Source organism: Ochotona curzoniae, unplaced genomic scaffold, assembly GCF_017591425.1.
Source record: "Ochotona curzoniae isolate NIBS_2020 unplaced genomic scaffold, NIBS_Ocur_1.0 contig_66, whole genome shotgun sequence".
Taxonomy (NCBI): Eukaryota; Metazoa; Chordata; class Mammalia; order Lagomorpha; family Ochotonidae; genus Ochotona; species Ochotona curzoniae.
The window spans coordinates 6,343,112-6,366,313 of NW_024466512.1; the positions used below are offsets into that span (position 1 = coordinate 6,343,112).

A 23,202-nucleotide genomic window follows, 5' to 3' on the forward strand; every position below is an offset into this window, starting at 1 on the left:
GTTTGTTTCAAGCTAAAGCTTCTAGTATTATTTCAGACTGCTTCCTACTGTGAACAGATTACACATAGCAACTCAAAAATCCACAAAACGATTTTTTTAAAAAGAGCTTGAGATCATTCACCACTTTTTCTCTTAAGGCACAAACTGGTGCTGCTCATTATCGCAAACTGTAAAAAAAAAATAAATACATCAGTAAAGCTACTGGATGGTGTCTTTCCAAAGACATCTTCAAAGAAGGGACGTTTGTTAAGAGCTAAAACCTTTAAGAACCGATCCTGTGAGTCAGGACAATTGCTCTTCTGAAACTGCACAAATCTGAAATCGCTGCTGCTGCACACACAGATCAGATGTGGGATGTGGGCTCTCTGTCATGTGCCGACAAGTTGTGCTGGTTCAAGCCCAAAAATCTGACTTCACTCTGAAAACAGCTCTAGCTATTTAACTCTTTGTGGTGTGTGGGGTCTAACTAACAACGGGCTGACTTTCAGGGAACACGCTCTCTTGAAAGCGAGTCCTTCAGGGTCATTAAGTAACTGCACTTCAGTAAAACTGCACAACAGACCAAAGTGACCCTCAGTCAGGAACTCCTGTGGCATCCTCCTAGGTAGGGTACCATGCGCACACCTGCACATGTGTACAGGGAAGGACCGGGCCAGGACAGAACCTCTTTTCCCATTACCCATCAGCGGTGAGCCTCAGGACAGGCAGCAGGGAGCGGGCTCTGTGTTCAGGAGGCTGTGAGGCAGCTTGAGCACCTCTGAGCTCTCTACAACCCAAACCCTGGACTGGGCTCCCGGCTCCATCACCCACAAGCTGGAAACCTATGGAAGGCACTCAACCACCCTAAAACTCACTTTTCCAGATAACTAAAATAAAACCTTCAGGCCTGCAAAGTATGAATAATCAGTGAATATTAACGCTCTTCAGAAAACCAAACTAAAGACAACCTCACACTGGAAGCACGAAGCTGTAGCACGCAAAGGAAAAAATTCAGACAAGCTGTGGGTGAGAGAAGTTCAGAGGCCACAGGAGAGGAGGGTCTGGGTTCCTCACAGTCCTTCATGGTCCCCTGTCCTGCTTCTGTCTGCAACACCTGCTCTGTCTGTCCCAGCTATGGCTTCCAAAGAGGAGCAAAGGGTCTATTCCATGTACTCTTTGAAAAGGAAAAACCACATTCCCAAGCTAGGACTCTATATCACACACTGTAGAGGCAGGCATGCTTCGGCGGCTGCCTGGGAACTACGCATCCGGCATCGAGCGCCGGGGGTCAAGTCCCACCTCCATTCCCAACTCCAGCTTCCTGCTCATGGATATGTCTGGGTGTTCACAGCCTGGTTCAGCTTGGCCCAGACCCAAGCTGTTAACCAGTACATGGGAGAGCTCTGCTTGTCTCTCTTTCAAACAAATTAAAAAATAAATTAAAATATATTTTTAAAATACTTACTGTAATTTTTATAGCTTTGTTCAACACATTTACCCATTCCACTAGGTCCTGTTGATCATTGGCTTGTAGGAAGTATTTCCTCATTCCTGCATTCATAACTGTTCAGAGAAAGAATAAACAGCACACAAAAGATGGGACGTTTTACCTCCAAATCCGTACTTACAGCAGCTGAAAACCTTGCCAGGTTTAACACTGTGACTCTCTCGGATTTGACAAAGCACGAGTGGACCAAATACATTATGGTTTTATCATCCAAGCACACAGAGAGAGTTCTTACCTCCTTAATGGCCTTACTTTTTATAACAAATGAGCCAGAACATTTCATTAATCCCCTATTTATGGAAGCCTACGCTATCTCCCATTTTTGAAATGAGATAAAATACCACATATATGTATTTTTCTAAACAGGACTAACACTTCTATGGGCTAAATTTCTTGACACAGACTTGGTAAGTCAAAGGAATTCAGACCTAAAATGTCTGCAGATACAAGTAAACTGTCTTCTTAAAAGAGTGAACCTACTGACACTCCGAAAGGCAATGTGTGCTACGTCCACTTTCATCTGCTACCCTTGCTAGTCCCAGCTATCAGCAGTTGTATTAATTACACAGCTCTTGTTTTCAGCCCAAAGGCTTTCTGACATTGAGGGTAGGCGTCTGCAGACAGTATTCCTTCCTTGTCAACGGGGATCATAGCTCATATTCTGTCAAGCGAAGGCACTGGGGTGACTAGAAGGAGAGAAGATTCTGGCTGGTTCTGCTCCTGCCGATTTCCCTCTAGCAGCGGCGCACGCTGGCCAGTGTCTCAGCGCCCCGTGCTCCTGAGGTACCTTACAGAGCCCTGTGCTGGCTCTCCGAGTCCCATCCCCAGTGCCCCAGGGACTTCTCCACAGCCGTCGGTTGTGGCAACACCACCTCTTCTCTCCCACCTCAACAGCTGCTTCACACAGTTTCTAAACTCTGGGTTCTTTCAACATTCTCGGAGTGTAGTTACGGACTTTGAATAGCACATCATTCTCCGACCACCTCCTAGATGGACAATTCTAACTTGCACAAATGTGAATTTCAGGGTGGCATTAGAGCTGCCACCTGCAACATGGGCATCCCATACGGGAGCTGGTTTGAGTCCCCACTGCTCTGCTAGCGTGCCTGGACCCCTTCCTTTATGTGGGGTACCCAGAAGCAGCTCATGGCTCATCCCTGGCCATCCGAGCCCTCCTGGGAGTGAATCAGCAGCCTGAAGGGCTCTCTTTCCCTCTTTCCTCTCTCTCGTTCACCCTCCCTCTATTTCTCTCTGTAACTCTCTCAAGTAAATTAAAAAAAAATCTTCAAAAAAGACGTGAATTTGATTACTGAGACAGATTAGCTTCTAAAGTTATCTCTGGCCATGAACGTTGTTTATTTTCTGACATTTTCCCCAAGTTCATTTATTTTGTATTAGCTTACCAAGGTGTGTATTATTAACGTTTCCTGTTTTACCACAAATATTTTCCCTAGGGCCTGGTGGGATGGCTAAATCCTCGCCTTGTAACTCAGGATCCCATACGGGCACTGGCTTGTGTGACAGCTGCTCCACTTCCCGTCCAGCTCCCTGCTTGTGGCCTGGGAAAGCAGTTAAGAATGGCCCAAAGCCTTGGGACCCTGCACCTGTGTGGGAGACCCGGAAGAGGCTCCTGGATCCAGACTGGCTCAGCCTTGGAGCCATTTGGAGAGTAAACCAGCAGATGGAAGATTTTTCTAAATCTCCTTCTCTCTGTATAACTGCCTTCACAATAAAAATAAATAAATCTTAAAAAAAAAAAAAACACTTTTCCTGATCTGTCATTTGTCTTTTCACTTTGTTCCTATTTTTGATCAAATAAATATTCTATTCATTTTCCCTTTAATGTCTCTACAGTATACATTTAGGGAAACCTTTTCAGTTTAAGAAAAAAATTAACACAGCTTAGGCTGTGGCACTATCAGGCCAAGCCGCTGCTGTCCCACTTCTAATCCAGTTCCTTGTGACTGTGCCTGGCACAATGGACAATGGTCCAAGCACTTGGGTCCTGCACCCATACGGGAGACCTAGAAGCACCTCCCGGCTGCTGACTTCTAACTGGCTTAGCTCAGGCCACTGGGGCCACCTGGGCAGTGAACCAGTGGGCAGACAATTTCTTTCTCCTTCCCTCTCTGCAGATCTGCCTTTCAAATACAATAGTAAGAACAAATTGAAAGCAGACAAAAGCCCTTATGGATTTATTAAGACATTTGGAAGCTTATATGCAATTTAATTTTTAAGACAAATTTGAAAGATTTATTTACACAGAGAACATTTTCCATCTCCTGATTCATTCCCCAGTTGACTGCAATAGCTAGTGCTGGGCCAGGTCAAAGTCAGGGAACAGGGTGGCAGGGACCCATTGGGTCCATCTTCCACATTTGCACATATAGCTGTCTACAAACTGCTACAATAAACTCAAGAATAAAAGCTATTTAATATACACACCTTATTTATTTTTAAAATATTCCAAGTGCTAAAGCATAAAGATTTATTTTATTTTTATTGGAAAGGTGGATATACAGAGAGGAGAGACAGAGAAGAAGATCTTCCGTCCAATGAATCACTCCCCAAGTGAGTGCAACGGCCGATGCTATGCCGATCTGAAGCCAGGAGCCTCTTCCAGGTCTCCCACGCGGGTGCAGGGTCCCAAAGCTTTGGGCCATCCTCGACTGCTTTCCCGGGCCACAGGCAGGGAGCTGGATGGGAAGTGGGGCTGCTGGACTAGAACCGGCACCCATATGGGATCCCGGGTGTGCAAGGCGAGGACCTTTACCACTGCGCCACTGCACCAGGCCCGATTTTAAGAATAACTTTTAAAGTCTCTACAAATCTTAAATAATTTGCTAGCAAATTATTTCAATATGACTCAGGGAAATATAACTCAGAAAAAAGGAAATGAAAGCCCTCAAGGGGAAAAATTCCTTTCTGAAGCACACAGGATTTTGAAACTGGGACTAGGACAGCAGTCTAATCAGAACTTCCCTCACAGTGAGGGTCTCAGATCTGAGTCCAGCACCTCTGACCACGTGCTACATAAGAGCCAGCTTCTAGGCAGCTAACACGCCATACGCCCGCTCTTCTGTCTGTCTGAATACTGAAAAAATTATAATAGCATAAATGTACATTAAGGCAAGTTAGTAACTCACTAGGTCATTATGTATGCAAGAAATAGCTTTCTTTTTTCATTTCTAATCATCAGAAAATTATCCTTTTATAATTCTCATCTTGGTTTCTGCTGAAGTTGAGCTCTTAGAATAGCTTCATTCCTTCACACTATTTTGTGTATCTGCTCACAGTATTTGAAGAGTTTGAAAAACTAAGCATCAATAGACTATACCTGGCACAAAGTAAATGGCTAACATTTATTCTTAAATAATATTTCAAGAGAGAAGACAGAGACAAAAATTCTTAACACACCCTATGGTCTGAATAAAAGCTCACACTTTAAAACTGTAAGAGGGGCTGGCATGGTAACGTAGTGGCTAAAGTCCTCGCCTTGCATGCGCTGGGTACTAGTTCATATCCTGGCTGCCCCACTTCCCATCCAGCTCCCTGCCTGTGGCCTGGAAAGCCGTCAAGGACAGGCCAAAGCCTTGGGACTCTACACCTGCATGGGAGACCTGGAAGAAGCTCCTGGCTCCTGGCTTCAGAACAGCTCAGCTCTGGCCATTGAGCCCACTTGGGGAGTGGATCAGTGGACAGAAGATCTTTCTCTCCGAACCTCCTTTCTCTGTAAAGCTGACTTTCCAATAAAAAAAATAAATAAATCTTTTAACAACAACAATAAAAAAAAAAATTAAGAGGACCATAACAGCAAGACACGAGCCTAAAATCAGCCAGTTCTGACTAGCTCAACCGCGTACAAGCAGCAGCGTCAAATAGATACCATTTAAGTGTCTACTCATCTGTGAAATGGGAATGCTACCCACCCCTTCCCCGGAGGGCAGGGTGAGGGTGTCGAGAAATCTGCACAGCGCCCAAGAGAGAAAAGGCCTTCTTTCCACTGCTAGCATCTGGAGACTTGCAAGGAGGAAACATGGCCAGTCCCTATGAGCAAAAACGATAAACCACGCCTCTACGCTGCCACACTTGCAAGGCATGGGTGTTTCACCTGCGTCCCCAGGGGCTTGTGTCCTTCCTAACTCCGTACTCCAGATGGTTGCCACCACACTGAATGTGCAGCACCCGGAGCTCATGCACTCAATGTAAACCCAAGTCATCTTAAAATCTATCTTCAGCTGCTTAGGGCTCAAATACGGTTAGGGACCAAGCAGGTACAGATATTTAGTCACAATTCTTTGCCAATTTCCTCTCTTTCTCTATACTCTTCCTTAATATGGTGTCCATAATTTTCTTTTTTATCCACTCCTATCTATCTTTACCTTTGTTCTCTTTGCATATTTGACTTTCCGCATTTCCCACTGTCTCATACCCCTTTTCTATTTGATAATTTGCTCTCCTCAAACATCACCCTGGGATATATCTTCTTTCCTTTTTTTCTTTTTTTTAATTTTTTTTAAATATTCCTTTTTTTAAAGATTTATTTTTATTATTTTTTTATTGGAAAGGCAGATATACAGAGAGGAGAGACAGAGAAGAAGATCTTCCGTCCAATGATTCATTCTCCAAGTGAGCGCAACGGCCGATGCCATGCCAATCCAAAGCCAGGAGCCTCCCCCAGGTCTCCCACGCGGGTGCAAGCTTTGGGCCGTCCTCGACTGCCTTCCCGGGCCACGGGCAGGGAGCTGGAAGGGAAGCGGGGCTGCTGGGATAGAACCGGCGCCCATATGGGATCCCGGGCGTGCAAGGCGAGGACCTTAAGCACTGCACCACCACACCAGGCCCTTTTCTTTCTTTTTTTTTTTTTTTTTAAGATTTATTTATTTCTATTGTAAAAGTAGATTTACAGAGAGAAGAATCAGAGAGAAAGATCTTCCATCTGTTGGTTCACTCCTCAAGTGGCCGCAACAGCCGGATCCAAAGCCTGCAGCCCGGAGCCTCCTCCAGGTCTCCCACGTGGGTGCAGGGTCCCAAGGCTTTGGGCCACCCTCTACTGCTTTCCCAGGCCACAGGCAGGGAGCTGGATGGAGAGTGGAGCAGTCAGGGTAAGAACCAGTGCCCATATGGGATCCTGGGCAAGCAAGGCAAGCATTTAGCTACTAGGCTATTGTGCCAAACCCATATCTGCATATTTTAATCAAAGTACCATAGCAAGACTGATTGGAAGCTCTCCTGGGCTGCTGTGGATGGAGCTCATGGCACAGCAAGCTCTTACGGGAGAAATGACCCAAGTGAGCACCAAGAGGCTTTTTTTCTAGGGTATTATGTTCTGGAACTAGATGCAAGAAAAGAATGAATTTAATGTGTAATTGTCCATTTAATCCTATTTTCAGGCTCATGCCTCATTCCTTTCCCTGGGGCAAGCATCTCAAGTACACAGCCTCAATGATCCTATTTCTGGTAACACCACACGTCATACTTCCTGCGGGGATACAGGAAAGCTGGCTGTCTAAGCCAGACGGAGGTAGGGACCAGACACTGTTTCTCATACATTGAACGTCCTGGTTGAACTTGTTCCTCACTGCTGGTTTCTCACAGTGTTACTTCCCATACCTAACTAAGCCCGTCCAGCTGGGGTGGGGCAGGCCCACCCGCCCACTCTGCTCAGCTCTACTGTCCGCCCACCGATTTTCCATCTTCACAGGGTACCTTTGCTACCTTTATGCAGATGGCTCGAGGATTCCCTGTCTGGGGGCAGTTTAAGAGGTGATGTTGCGTGCAAGTGGGACATGTGGTTTCCTTCTCAAATCCAGTGGTTCTGCCTCTGAAGGCAAGCCTTTGATGAATCTTTACTTCCACTAGGAGATGACCAATAAATGATTAACAGGCCAATAAATGACTAAGCTGAATCTTTGATTCCAACTAAAATCACCTAAATACCCACACAGCTATTGAAAATCTATTACATATATACAATCTTTCTAAGTGTAAGCCTGATATTTTATAGAATACAGTATTGCAGGTAAAAGAATAAAATGTGAATTTAGGACTACAAGGGTTCTGAAGTGCAAGGAGGCATTTCTTTCACTTGATTTTTGCTTTAGCAATTTTTTTCTTTGAAGTTTACTTAAAAGGTGAGGAAATCACAAATGAGGGCCAAATCCGGGGACAGAGTCAACAGGGAGGGGAAAGTGGGACACAGCTGCTTCTACTGTCATGTGTGTCCACAGGGAAGACAGTGTCCCGTCCCCACCCTGTGGCCGGGCTTCTTATGAGCCCAGATACAGACTGTATGATCCCAGCCCATGCTCCAGGTGAGGGGAGAGCATCCCGGGAAAAGGGCATCTGATCGACAGGAAGAGGTTGATGCTAAGCTTGCTACCTGCCTGTCCCACTGCATTCTCCCCTCGGAGATTCCAGTCCTAATTCTTAAAGGTTGCTGAAGATGCAAATTCATCTCATCTGTAGCTACTTCCTGCTGATTAGAGCCTAGGACGTGCATGACCTATCCCATGTAACGAGTCTATCTCAGGAGCCAGAGCCAATGCTGTGTCCCCTGCATCACCACCGCCACTCTAAGAAGCTGCTTGTCTTTTTGTCTTCTGAAGTGGCATCCAAAGTCCTCAACTAGCTCACAGGAGCAGGCTAACTCACCATTTGTGTGCACTTGGGGACAATTCTCTCCCCTGCACAGGAAATGACACAGCACACACTGTGCATTCTGACTCCAGGATATACCCTCCAGGCTCTGGGTCCTGACACTGGGGTTCCACACCGAAGGCTGTCAGTTGGCACCCCCACCCGGGTCCAGGATCCCAGCCTCAGGCACCTGGCCTAATGTGGTGGTCACAGGTTCAGCCTGCCTAGGACCTGTGAGGCCCCTGACCCAGTCGCTCCTCAATCAGAATGGTGGCATGCCATGGAGCAGTCTGCCTGGTATCCCTCAGGCCCCGGCCTATCTACTCTCAGCCCAGTGGGCCAGTGCATATGTGCAACCTGCTCAGGACCCAGGAGACCCCCTGGCTGCTCTCCCAGTCCAGATGGGATCTGTTTAGGATCATGAGCCTGCCTGCTCCCAAACAAGAACAGTGGTGTATCACTGCCTAGGACCACAGCATTAAGGACATCAGTGTGGCACTTTCACTACCAGTCTGAAGCCCCTGGCCTAGTGCTACGATGCACTGCCACAGCGGCCACAAAGGACCCCATGCGGCACCTCTGGCCAACCTGCTCCCAGACCTGCATGGTGGCAAGCCATGAGAACAACCTGCCTAGGCCACCAGCAGGGGATGACGCCAACATGTGACCGCCCACCCTCCAGCCTACCTAATTCTAGGCTCGGACCACTGGCAGGGGTATGCCTTAGGGCCCAAAGTTTGGATTTTTAAGTCTCTTCCTGCAAAAGCCACTCTCTTGCAGATTTAATGATAGAGAATAGCTACCTCTGCTGGAACACTGGCATAGTCACCACAGAGTTGGCATGAACCAGGCCCGAAATGCAAGCCTGGTACTAGCTGCTTCTCTCTCAGCTGCGTAACACTTGCCTAGGTACAAGGCAGCCTAGGCATCTGTGAGTGTGTGCTTTACAAACACGGTAACCAGTCGGACTTGACACACTAACAGTACTACAAAGGATGTAATATAAGCAAGCTACTATTCACACAAATTATTGCTGGTAATTAAAGCATGTTGGTAATCAAGGAATACCATTATACAGTAAGTCAAACAATTTGTTTCAGCTTACAATAATTACCATATTCAATTTATTCCAGTCTTTTCTTGGGGGGGACTTATTCATAGATTGAAACTAGGGCTAGGGTGGAAATTAGAATTTGTGCTACAGTAAGTCTAAGTTTCAGGTTATTTGTTTGAGATGCTCAGGCAAGGGAGACAGACGGCAATTCCCAGGTCATACAATAGCTACAAAAAAGTATTTTATGAAAAATGGTACGTGGGCAGATCCTATGGGGTCAAACCACATTCACAAAGATCTCATCCTTCTGTGTAACTGTTGAGTTGTGGTTATCACCGTGTGATTCAAGAAGAAATGCTGGGGCCCGGCGCGGTGGCGCGGTGCTTAAGGTCCTCGCCTTGCACGCCCAGGATCCCTTATGGGCACCGGTTCTGATCCTGGCAGCTCCACTTCCCTTCCAGCTCCCTGCCTGTGGCCTGGGAAAGCAGTCGAGGACGGCCCAAAGCTTTGGGACCCTGCACCCGCGTGGGAGACCCGGAAGAGGCTCCTGGCTTCAGATCGGCATAGCACCTGCCGTTGTGCTCACTTGGGGAGTGAATCATCGGATGGAAGATCTTCCTCTCTGTCTCTCCTCTCTGTATATCTGACTTTGTAATGAAAATAAAATAAATATTTAAAAAAAAAAGAAGAAATGCTAAAGACATATTACTAGGGTTAAAATCATGCTGGATATTGCTCTTCCAGTTAAAACCAGAGCTAACTGATTGGAAATCAATTGTACATTCTAAAAAACAGAGTTCAAAAAGCAAAAACAAAATACAAAGTTCTTATTTGACTTGTCCCCATTAACATTTCATTCACTTTTCCTTCTAATGTTTTATCATCCTGCCTTTCTCCCAGTTTGGGGGTTTTTAAAGCCTACTTCAAGTCACGTAACCAATGTCCCTGTGGCAGGCCATGTGTCCCTGTGGCAGGACATGTGTCCCCGTGGCAGGTCATGTGTCCCCTAGGCAGTCCGTTTGTCCCTTTGACAGGCCGTGTCCCCGTGGCAGGCCGTGTGTCCCCATGGCAGGCCGTGTGTTCCCGTGGTAGGCCGTGTGTCCCCGTGGCAGGACACGTGTCCCTGTGGCAGGCCATGTGTCCCTGTGGCAGGCCGTGTGTCCCAATGGCAGAACACATGTCCATGTGTCCCCGTGGCAGGACACGTGTCCATGTGTCCCCGTGGCAGGACACATGTCCATGTGTTCCCACAGCAGGACACGTGCCCCCGTGGCAGGCCATGTGTCCCCGTGGCAGGACACGTGTCCCCATGGCAGGCCGTGTGTCCCCATGGCAGGCCGTGTGTCCCCGTGGCAGGGCACGTGTCCCCGTGGCAGGCCGTGTGTCCCCGTGGCAGGCCGTGTGTCCCCATGGCAGGCCGTGTGTCCCCGTGGCAGGGCACGTGTCCCCGTGGCAGGCCGTGTGTCCCCGTGGCAGGCCGTGTGTCCCCGTGGCAGGCCGTGTGTCCCCATGGCAGGCCGTGTGTCCCTGTGGCAGGGCACGTGTCCCCGTGGCAGGCCGTGTGTCCCCATGGCAGGCCGTGTGTCCCTGTGGCAGGGCACGTGTCCCCGTGGCAGGCCGTGTGTCCCCGTGGCAGGCCATGTGTCCCCATGGCAGGCCGTGTGTCCCCGTGGCAGGCCGTGTGTCCCCGTGGCAGGCCGTGTGTCCCCATGGCAGGCCGTGTGTCCCCGTGGCAGGGCACGTGTCCCCGTGGCAGGCCGTGTGTCCCCGTGGCAGGCCATGTGTCCCCATGGCAGGCCGTGTGTCCCCGTGGCAGGGCCGTGTGTGTTCCCCGTGGTCAGGCCGTGTGTCCCGTGGCAGGCCGTGTCCCCGTGGCAGGCCGTGTGTCCCCTGTGGCAGGGCACGTGTCCCCGTGGCAGGCCGTGTGTCCCCATGGCAGGCCGTGTGTCCCCGTGGCAGGGCACGTGTCCCCGTGGCAGGCCGTGTGTCCCCATGGCAGGCCGTGTGTCCCCGTGGCAGGGCACGTGTCCCCGTGGCAGGCCGTGTGTCCCCATGGCAGGCCGTGTGTCCCCGTGGCAGGTCGTGTGTCCCCGTGGCAGGCCGTGTGTCCCCGTGGCAGGCCGTGTGTCCCCGTGGCAGGCCGTGTGTATACATCTAGGCAATTCAGCTCCTTCAGCTTCTATGTGCTTTCCAGATGCTCTCTACTACCTTTCCTCCCTTCTCCAAAACAACAAAATGTGTTGCTTGTCGAGGCGTGCCACCCTCTCCCACCTGCCTTCTGACCCTTCCTTCAGCCTCCGCACAGCAAGTGGTCATTCCACTCAGAACACATTCTCTGCACGACTCTGGACATGTCCTTCCCGCCTCTTCCCCCAGTGGTAAAGGACGGTTAGGGGTTTAACTGACTCCTAATTCAAGTGTCTCTGCATCCAGAACGACCCCTGACTTGTGCACTCTGCCCAGGAACGGGAAGTTTAGAACAACCTCAGATGCAGGTGTACGGAGCAGCAGCTGACACCCGCACCGCCCCCATCAGGGAGCCCCATTTCTGACCAACTCCCACCAACGTGCACCCTGGGAACGCATCAGACCCTTGGGTCTCGGCCACCTGTAGAGCAGCCCTGGACCGAGTTGTGGCTCTGGGGTTTGACCTGGCCCTGCCCTAGCTAGCAGGAAAATCTTTCTGCATTTCCAATAAAATGAAAATAAATATTTTAAAAAGAAAAGAATGTGAAATCCTTTCCTTAAGCTTCTTTGGTAGACTGTACTCCCTTTATCTACTGACTGAGAAAACAAAGCTTATAATTTCCAGTGAGACCCTTAGAGGGAACAATTGCTTATTCACTTTGTAGTCCAGAGCCACGACAGTGTCCAGTGCACAGAGCAGGCACTGACTACACATCTGTCAGACAAAGTCATGCAATGCCTTCAACTGCTCCTGCCCCCAAGCTATAAATCTCCCATTACTCACAAACTAAAGGCCAAATCCTTTTCATTATTCACAGATTTAATATGGAATAACATAAAGTAGAAGGTTAAAAATTACCGTAATACTTGCTAGAGGTTACCAGTATAAATGCCCATGGTAAGAGTTACATATGACTGGAGGGAGAAGGCTGTGGGCAGGCAGGACATGGCAATGAGGCTTTAGAAGTGTGATGATAAGGTAATAGTTTTATTTCCTCAACTTAATAGTGATTACAATGGAATTCACCTTAGATCAACTCATTAAGCCGTGGGTTTTGTGTGGTTTTCTGTGACTGTTTTCTAATGTGATGTAATTGTATCAGTTTAACTGTAAAGACGCATAAAATGTGACTACTTACCAAAACAGAACTCAGCCTTTGGCCTTAGCTTGGTTGCATCGCTAACCTAATGAGAGAGAGAGAGAGACTGTTACTCCTTCCTCTGCTTCTATAACCAAGCTCAAACACTGCACAAACCCCCACGTTTCGTTCCCTAGTGATCACAGGTGCAGCACAGAGACCTCCAAAGGCAACTACAAAAACAACAGCATGCTAAATACAGGGTCTGGATCTGAATTTTTAGAGCCCTAGAACATGACACTTCCCCGTTTTTTAAGCAAACCTGTTCTTCTTTCCAAAGCAAATGAGGTTACAATAGGATTTATGACACATGCATGAATAGGTTTGGTTTAACATAATCCTCTGATACCTTCAATGAGTATAGAAACTATAAATTCTCCGAAATTGTTTCTTTCTGTTGTCTGTGACTTGCAAAAGAAAAATGGTAGTGGGCAAAGATCATATATAAAATTCAAAACTGACAAAGCATAAGTCTAACAAGGAACTAAAAATAATATTTAGCTCCCCCCCTTTTAAAAATATTTATTATTATTATTTTTTACTGGCAAGTCAGATTTACAGAGAGAAGGAGAGACAGAGAGGAAGATCTTCCGTCCACTGGTTCACTCCCCAAGTGGCCTCAATGGCCGGAGCTGAATGGATCCGAAGCCAAGAGCTTCCTCCAAGTCTCCCACATGGGTGCAGGCTTTGGGCCGTCCTCTACTGCCTTCCCACCACCCTAGGCCACAAGCATAGAGCTGAAAGGGAAGTGAAGCGTCTAGGATACAAACCAGCACTCAAATGGGATCCCAGTGCACGCAAGGCGAAGACTTTAGCCACCATGCTATTGTGTCGGACCTACAAGCTCCTTTTGAAAAGGAAAACACCGCAGGATACTGGGGTCACTTCATTTTTTAAGAGTTATTTTTATTGGAAAGGCAGATTTACAGAGAAGGTCAGAGAGAAAACATCTTCCATCTGCTAGTTCACCCCCCAGATGGCCGCAAAGGCCAGAGCTGAGCTGATCCAAAGCCAGGAGCCAGGAGCCAGGAGCTTCTTCCAGGTCTCCCACATGGGTGCAGGGTCCCAAAGCAATGGACCATCCTCCGCTGCTTTCCCAGACCACAAGCCGAGAGCGAGAAGGGAAGTGAAGCAGCCAGGACATGAAATGGTGCGCATATGGGATGCTGGCACTTGCAGGGGGAAGATTAGCCTGTTCACTTTAGAATTGAAGCAACTAACTACACCTGTGGCTGCTATCCCTTTAGTTAACGTAGGTCTCGGAGGCCCATTCATGTTATTGCCATGCTATTGCCCAGTGACATAATTCCTAATTAAAGTGCCTGCAGTGTGCCTGTATAAGCAATTCTACACCTGGGGTTCCGGAATGATCCCAGTTACAAATTCACAGCTGAGTCACATTGAATTTTGTTCCAGGAATAAATTCTGAGAAAGAATTAAACCTACCACACCATGGTGCCAGCCTCATTCTTAAAATGCATTTACAAGAACCACTGAGGTATATACTTAATATCTGTCTCTTGTAAATTCACATAATCTGACTTTTGACAGAAAATATTTCTCTTTCAAGTAAGCAATCTTACCTGTTTAAAAATTAATTTTTGGGAATGGTCCACTAGTAATGAATCAGTCTACAGTAACAGTGATAACAAAGTATTTTATGCATCAAAATACCATCTTCTACACAGAAGGACGTTGAGGCTCGCTTTATTGAAGCGATTTCTCTTTGTCAATCAGCCCAATATGTGTGTATGAATTAGTAACAAGCTGCTATCTTTTGCATTTCAAACCTCATAAACTTCTATTTCTTTTATGTAACACATAACAAATCCCACAAAGCTAACAGTTAAGTATCTTTTCATTTCCAAAGCACCAAAAACAAGGCAAAAAGCTACCTGACCAAAATAAAGCTTTTCTATTTTCAAAAACTTTTAACACAAAGAAACAAAATGTCAAAAGGCAATGACATTCAAAAGTTGGAAAAATTCTAAGCGAACATAATACAGACTTAGTACAGTCTTTCCCAAAAACTGTCCAGACAGAATTGAGCCGTTAGGGCCATGTGGTGGCTCAGATAGCTAACCCGGCCCCTTGCAACGCCGGCATCCTTCCAAGCAGCTCTCTGCTTAGCGAATGATTCTGGCTGTGCTGAGACATCGCTGCTTTACTGCACGGAGGCTGAGAAAATCTTTCCAAGGGCTCTTGGCTGACCAAGTCCACCTGGATGCCTGCACAGATCCAGACACTCCTACAAAGCTCGGCCAGAACTGTCCAACCTGTTGTATTTCTACCCTCTGACGAGGCACTTGATATCCACTCATGGCCTAGACGAGCTGGCTGTCAAGTCCTCCGTGTGCATCTGGGCATGCTGCCCACTGTGTGGGCATCTGGGCATGCTGTCCACTGTGTGGGCATCGACAGCTGAAGAGGCTCAGTATCAATATACGCACCGAGCCACAGCCCACACATCTTACAAAACTTCCCTGTGGCCAGGGAAGGCGTATCCAAGAAACCTTATCTAGGGTGTTCATCCAATGGATATTAAAAAAAAAATTCTCAAAAAACACACAAAAAAAAACCCTAATCCTTAACTGATGCTTCCCTTTTCTACTGTTCCTATGTATCAAAGCCAATGTTCATTTGTCACATACTTTGTAAACAACTTGAAGTGAGGCACTTGAAGGTTTCCAACACAAAGAAATGAGAATGGCTAAGCAAAGGGAAATACGAGTTAGCCTGACTTGATCACTAAAATCACAACCAAGAATTCTCACGCTGTGCCCCGTGAATATGTATGATATCTGGATCATTTTTTAAGTTTACATTAACGTTTGCAACTTGCCACATAATATCAGTTAAATTCCCTCACATGCTAATTTGATTAATGTAAAAAATTAGAACTGTATTTCCATGAACAACCCCTCCCATTCACAGGGATTATAACTCTCACAGGAATGTTAAGACAACGCGAAAAGCCTACCTTTGAAATGTAGGTAAGCTTAATGGCTCCAACACGTGATGACCCAGACGGTAGATTCTGGAAATAAACAATAAGTGATTTTAAAATAAATAAATTTTTAAATATTACATTTTACAATCAACTTTTTTCAGTTCAAGCATTCACCAGTTCTGCGAGCAAGTCACGAACTTGGATCAAAAAAATAAAAATTCCACTCCTCTCATCAGAACACATCCTGCAACTAAAATGCTATTTTATCACAGCAACTAAATGCACGTTCTTTTCCTTGAGCCTGGAAAAACATACACAATATCAGATTTAGCTTCTCAAAGCAATGGGAAAAATATTTAAAAGCACAGATTATAACTTTAAAAAATGAATTTAGATTCTATATTACTTGCTATTATTAAATTTATTTATCAAACATCTCTTGAAAAAAAAAACAGACTGAATTCCCATCACCATTTAAATGGTCTAGCTGTCTACACCAAATTTAAACTACATTGATACTTCTGTTTAAAAAATGTTACTTTCTTTGAATCATGCGCAGGGAATGTGTACCCGTAAGCACTTCACCAAGTATTTTTATCTTTCCCTTAACAGTTTTCCATGAAAGAGTTAAGGGTAAAGTATTACACGGAGACAGGATCATTTCAGGAAAGACTCCATGGAACCAACATTTAAGCCAGACTTTCAAGGGTGAATTTGAAACACAAACAGCAGGGAAGAAAACCCTGCAGGCAGAGAAAACAGAAGGTGCAGCTAGGGGCAGAGGGTGCTGGGGGTGCTGGAGGAGTGCTGGGGGAGCACTGAGCGTGCTGGGGGAGCACTGGGGGAGCACTGGGGGGAGGGCTGAGGTGCTGGGAGCGCTGGGTGCTGAGGGCTGAGGTGCTGGGAGCGCTGGGGTGCTGAGGGGCTGAGGGCTGGGTGCACTGAGGTGCGAGTGCACTGAGGGTGCTGGGAGAGCATTGGGGGTGCTGGGGAGCACTGAGGGTGCTGGGGGAGCATTGAGGGTGCTGGGGAGCACTGAGGTACTGGGAAGCTAGGTGCTGGAGCGCTGGGTGCTGGTGCACGAGGTGCTGGACGCTGGGAGCACTGAGGGTGCTGGGGGTGCTGGGGGAACATTGGGGGTGCTGGGGGAGCACATGAGGTGTTGGGGAGCATTGGGGGTGCTGGGGAGCACTGGGGGTGCTGGGGGAGCATTGGGGGTGCTGGGGGAGCGCTGAGGGTACAGTGAGGGTGCTGGGGGAGCACGAGGGGTGCTGGGGTGCTGGGGGAGCGGAGGTGGGGCACTGGGCTGTAAGAGTGCTCCTTAGGACTATAGGAAATGGGGGGCTGGGGAACCTGAACTGAGAAGCCTCTAACCACAGAGGTCCCCCAGCACCAACCAAGCAGTGAGGACTGGCTACTGAGGCCAGCACAGATGGTACATGCGCAGTGCTGTAAGGCAAATGACACCTTAACAAAAGCTTTTTATAAAATACTACAAGGATCAGCCAGGGAGAAGTCAGAAGCAGGAAAACAGCTAGAGAAGTCATGAAAAGCAACAAAAAATAAACAAATGAAAAGGCTACCATAAGATTTCAAGGTAAAACTAAAACAATTTTGATTCTGAAAATTATCCCTACTGGAGAGGATCAAATTTTTAATTAACTTCATGATAATCTTACAGATGAAAAACTTAGCCTATAGGTTTATTCTAATGAATGAATAGGCAGCACCTTTCTCAAAATTCCGTAAGTTTAGTTAAAGTCGAGACATTTCAAACACCATGGATTCCCAAATTGGAACTGGTTACCACTGACAGGGACAAAACTTTCCAAATCTCTCACTCCGCTACACAGCAAAACTGTATTAGCTTTGCTTGAAACTCTATCCCGTGTGCAAGCTCTTAAATATAAATCATATAACAAATACATACACGAAATAAAACTATTTTCTAATGTATAAAGGGCTAGGGCTAGCCGTATTTTTAAATTTATTTTTACTTCTATTAGGTTTTAATTTATTTATTAGATATTTTTAATTTTTAAATATTTGTTTTATTTATTTCAAAGAGACAGAGAGAGGTCTTCCATCCGCTGGTTTATTCCTACAATAGCCAGAGCTGGCTCTCCCAGGTGGGTGAGGGGCCCAAGCAGGTTCCCAGACACTTCACCAGGAAGATGGCCTCACGCATCCGGACCCACGCGGGCTGTCTGCACTGCAAGGACAGCTCAACCCCACACGCCACAGTGCAGGCTCCAACTGCATTCCTTTGTATCAAGTTTTCTGCTTATAAGCTTCTGCTTTTTGTTTCTTTTCAAAATCTTAAATGAGGAAATGAAATGCAAAAATATCTTCAGAATCCCTAACTACTAACAAAGCGACTTCTTCAAACTGTTCCTATTCATGTGATTTTGTTTTTTCTTTTAAGCCTTATGTTGACTATTCTAGCTCAACAGAACCCTACAGCCCTTCATGAGAAAGAGAAATGAAGAGAAACCAGCGTGACACAGAAGGCCACAGATTAAACAGTAGCAGAGTATGTTGGAATTTGTTATTTGACAGTGAACATGACATAATTAACGTGACATTTAAGATAAACGTGATAAATGTTTGTTCTTCACAACAGTTGAATTGCTGAACTCATGCCTAGCACTTTGTCTCTTCAAATTCACTCCCTAGCACACCTGCTTACTTAATGCTCCGCCACTACCATCTCCCGGACAAAATGCAAAAAGCCCCAAGCTGAAAAGCAAAGGCTAGCGGCGAGGCAAGGCAGGCGGGACCGGAGGAAGCAGCCAGGACAGGTGCACCTCAAGGTCACGAGCAGTGTTAACACTTCTCCATTCCAACAGAACCGCGTGAAAATGTCGTTTCTTGGCTACAGAAAATGGCTCCATGTCGTAAATTCCAAATTATTCAACACAAGGTAATACTCCTAGCAAGAGGTATTATCAAAGTTGCCATGAACAGGTTATGTTCGATTCAGCAGCTATACCAGAAAGCGAATCTGAAGAGACTTCTAAAAAGTGCCTAGGCGTAATGAGCTCAGGAACTCAGAACTCACAAATATTTTATTGCTCTTTCTGTCTGGAAGGTCTTATACTTAAATGTGACAAATTTGGTATTCGTGTACTAGCTGACAAAACCAAGACTGCAAAAAAAAAAAAAAAACCTCATAAATTGAGAAGTGAAGATAAAAGCTGTAAAAAAGAAACTGAAAAAGGTTTAAAAGTCTGTACTACACCTAGAAAAACCAATGCACTTTATATAAAAAAACCTCATGTTTAACAAATACGCTCTCGGTTTTGGCCTGAGCAAACAACCCTCCAGACGGACCAGAGGCACTCAGCAGTCCCCGAGCCCTGAAAACGCAAGCCTCACACCTCCGGGCTGCAGACCTGCAGGCCAGCTTCCAACGCCAGCATCGCCAGCATCGCAGAGACCTCTGCTGCTGCTGCCTAGGGCTTCCCACTCCTTCCACATTCTGAGCACGTGGACCTCATTGGGGTAGTCCATAGTTCTATCTCGCACTTACCTTCATTCAGCTCTCTTAAGCGAGAAGCGCTGATTCTAAAGGAATTATCAGAATACTGTTATATATGAAAACCGGAAAAAAGAACAAATAAGGAGTTTTAAGTAAAACTTAGGAGAAATCATATGTAAGTCAACAGTGAGTGATAAGGAGAGACAGGAAGCGGAACCTGAGACGAAGCGCCTGAGGGGTCGGCAGGGACCTAGCTGTGTCCACCCAGTCTGTGAGAGGACTGTGCCCCAAGTACCGACAGAGTCACCAAAGGAGGAATCTCATTTTTAAAAAATTTATTTATTTTTGAAAGGCAATGTGATAGAGAAAGAAAAAGAGACAAAGGTATCTTCCATCCATTTGCTCACTTCCCAAATGCACACAAAAGCCAGGGCTGGGGCAGGCTCAGGCGAAGAGCTTAGAATTTCATTCAAGTCCTTGAGTAAACAGACAGACCACCATGAGCTGCTCTGCCAGGCAGGCTGGCCGGCAGCTAGATCAGAAGCAGGTCCGGAACCAGCACTTCCGGGATGCAGCACTGCAAGCTGCAGCTTAACTCACTGCCGCAACAATGCGAAACTCTGTTTTTAAAAGTAAACACAAGTGGGGCCCGGCGCCATGGCCTAGTGGCTAAAATCCTTGCTTTGAAGGCAACCGGGATCCCATATGGGCGCTGGTTCTAATCCCGGCAGCTCCCATTTCCCATCCAGCTCCCTGCCTGTGGCCTGGGAAGGCAGTGGAGGACGGCCCTATGCCTTGGGACCCTGCACCCACATGGGAGAGCCGGAAGGAAGTTCTTGGCTCCTGGCTTCAGATCAGTGCAGCACCGGCCATTGCGCTCACTTGAGGAGTGAATCATCGGATGGAAGATCTTCCTCTCTGTCTCTCCTCTCTGTATGTCTGACTTTCCAATAAAAATAAATAAACATCTTAAAGAAAAAAATAAACCCAAGTGTGGCTTTCTGCAGGTCCGTTGTTTCTTGCACTGACTGATCAGATGGACCCAGGTAACAGTCGTACGGTGGCATAGTCAGGCGGTTACCACCCAGGCAGGCCGGTTACGCCCGGGCACAAGGCAGTAAAACTGGCTGTCGGGAAGCTCTGAGAGCCAGGACAGAGCAGACACGGCGACAAGTCTCACCCCCCAACCCTGGGAGGCCGTCAGTGAAGGGGGACTACACAGACTTCGCAGAGAACAGAGGCAATCGCTTCTCGGGCTTTCGGTTCAGATCAAGTGGAGCGAACCGAGGCAAACGCAGGACTGATGGGTCGAAAACATAAGGAACAAAGTTTTGGCTCACAGGAAAAAAAAATTGAAATGGTCTCAAATGTAAGAAATAGTTCTTAGTAATGTGTGGTTGAAATAAGAGCTAAGACAAAGGCCAAGGGCAAACGAGCTTATCACCTGAAGAGGAAGATGACTAAGGTCCCTTGCTCCCACGTGCTCGTGGTGAGGGCTCTGAGGGGACCTGGCCCCTGCCCAGCGAGCCAGCCTCAACACCCCACAGGCCCACACTGCCCTGTCCGCCACCTGCACAAGCTCACCAGACAGGAGGTGGGCAAGGGATGTGCCCAGTGCTTGGCACACACATCTCCACTCTAAACTTTTCTCAGCTACTCTTTATTTGAAATAAAGAGTTCTAGAAGTACAAAAAGTTTAAAAACATTGGATATGTTATCTCTCAATCTAGGATTCTAGCTTTAAAATCATGACATTTACTGCAGTGATTTACAAGGCAAAAACTAACAAAAAAAAACAAAAAAGGAAAGCATTTCGGTTGACAGATGATCTCACAATGACACTTAAGTCTAACACTCCAGGGTGAAAAAAAACGGCATGCTTAAATGTGCACAAGCATCCGGTAGTTCATCAAAACACCGGCATCCCTACCCTAAATACAGTATCTTAAATGAGCTAAGCACTTTCTACCAGGTAACATTTCTCTCTCAAGAAGAAAAAACAGAGGCAGAAATGTTAATCAAATAACTTCATTTCATCCACTGAAATTTAACAAGACACAGGGGTTGGGGTGCAGCACAGGGGAACACAGCCAGCAAAGCTCAGTCTACACTTCTACGACAGTTTTAGGACAATTCTGAGGCTAATCCCTCCACCTGCCAGTGCCAGCAGCCCACATGGGCACTGGTTCACGTCCCAGCTGCTTCTGCTCTGAATCAGCTCTGTGCTGATGGCCTGGGAGAGCAGCGCATGATGGTCCAAATGCTTGAGCCCCTGCATTCACGTATGAGGAAGACCTGGAAGAAACTCCTGGCTCCCAGCTTCGATCCTCGCAGCTCTGGCCATCGAGGCTATTTGCAGGGTGAACCAGCAGACAGAAGATCTCTCTCTGTGTCTCTTCTGTGTAAAATCTCTTTAAAAAAAATCCTAAAACCTGTGTGTCAAACACTTTCACAAGTAAAGCTTTGTGTATACTCCTACAAGGCCATTCTTTGGAGTTTACACACCTGTGGATTATCCATGTACCACACAAAACTATCTTCTCTGGTATCCAGTATGAAGTACCTTCGGAGAAACTTGCCGCTGTTTTCATTTTCTTCGATGTCGAGGAAACCACAGATGCGGTTCTGACGATCCACATAAGGCATCTCTGTGCTGGAACATTACACTGCAAGATACAAACAGCCGGTGAGCATGCCACAAAGAGACGAAGGCTTGACCAGTCGATGCCACAGAAGCGTGTGTTCACAGGGAGCCTGCCGCCCAACCACCCAACAGCAGGTGCAGCAAGAAAGACCAATTTCTGAAGCAAGAGCAAAACCATGTTTGAGAGTAAGTTTATAGGGCACAGCGCCCTGGCCTAGCAGCTTAAGTCCTCTCCTTGAATGCACTGGGATCTCATATGGGCACCGGTTCTAATCCTGGCAGCTCCACTTCCCATCCAGCTCCCTGCCTGTGGCCTGGCAAAGCAGTCGAGGACAGCCCAAAGCCTTGGGACCCTGCACCCATGTGGGAGACTTGGAAGAGGTTCCTGGCTCCTGGCTCCTGGCTTTGGATCGGCACAGCACTGGCAATTGTGTTTATTGGGGAGTGAACCATCGGACAGAAGATCTTCCTCTTTGTCTCTCCTATCTATATATCTGACTTTGTAATAAAAATAACTAAATCTTTAAAAAAAAATAACGCAGTGGATTTTTTTTTAAGATTTATTTTTATTATTTTTTATTGGAAAGGCGGATATACAGAGAGGAGAGACAGAGAGGAAGATCTTCCATCTGATGATTCACTCCCCAAGTGAGCACAACGGCCGATGCTATGCCGATCTGAAGCCAGGAGCCTCTTCCAGGTCTCCCACGCGGGTGCAGGGTCCCAAAGCTTTGGGCCGTCCTCGACTGCTTTCCCGGGCCACAGGCAGGGAGCTGGAAGGGAAGCAGGGCTGCCGGAATAGAGCCGGAGCCCATATGGGATCCCGGGCATGCTAGGCGAGGACCTTAACCACTGCGCCACTGTGCCACTGCGCCACTGCCCCAGTGGATGTTTTATTGTTACTTACTATGTAGTTCCCACAGTGACTATATTTTATCTTCATTTCCTAGCTTGAAACAGCGGACTCCTCTTTCTCTCTCTCCATCCCTCCTAATCTTCCTCCCTCTGCCTCTGTAACTCTTTCAAGATAAATAAATTTAAAAATAACAACACAAAATATAAATATTGACAACCAGAAGACATTGGAGACAAAGCAAGAGGGGCTGGCACTGTGGAAGAGCAGACTGTCACCCCTTGCGACAGACACCAGTTCAAGGCCCGGTCACTCTACTTCTGACCCAGCTTCCTGTTCATGTAAAAGCTTAAAACCAAGCTTCCGGAACAAGAAGGCAGAGGAGAAAGTCTTTAGAAACACGAGGTTAAGTCACAAACAGCCCGAACCATGTGATGGTCACCACGTGTCCACCGAAATGCACAACTTTTCCTCAGAAGAAACAAAGACCAACCACAAGATGGGAGAAAATATTGCATGCACATGCACCTATCAAAAGTTTGAAATCCAAGAACAGGCAGATGATTACTGCAACTCAACAATCACAAAAACAGCCAAACAAGGAAATGAGTGAAAAAGTTGAACAGGTAAATTAACACAGACATAAAAAGTGAAAAACACACACAAAAGATGCCCATTCACCATCATCAGACGCCAGAGTATCGCAAATAAAAAAACAGAAGATGCAACAGACCTGCTAGGACAGCTAGGACCAAAACCAAGCCAGCAG

General features: G+C 46.9%; 1 protein-coding gene across 3 annotated transcripts in view; it reads right to left on the bottom strand.

The window, feature by feature from the left end:
* The window catches only part of PLEKHA1 (pleckstrin homology domain containing A1), a 57,307-nt gene that overhangs the window by 23,486 nt on the left and 10,619 nt on the right, over positions 1-23,202 (bottom strand). For 2 of the 3 annotated variants that reach the window (XM_040991984.1, XM_040991986.1), the window contains exons 2-5: positions 21,442-21,602; positions 15,486-15,542; positions 12,506-12,551; positions 1,445-1,542 (exon numbers count right to left, since the gene is read on the bottom strand). In XM_040991984.1, coding sequence (XP_040847918.1) covers positions 1,445-1,542; positions 12,506-12,551; positions 15,486-15,542; positions 21,442-21,582 — 342 coding nt within the window. In that variant the 5' untranslated portion in view covers positions 21,583-21,602. The remainder of the gene's footprint in view (positions 1-1,444; positions 1,543-12,505; positions 12,552-15,485; positions 15,543-21,441; positions 21,603-23,202) is intronic. The other variant, XM_040991985.1, reaches the window with a different exon arrangement.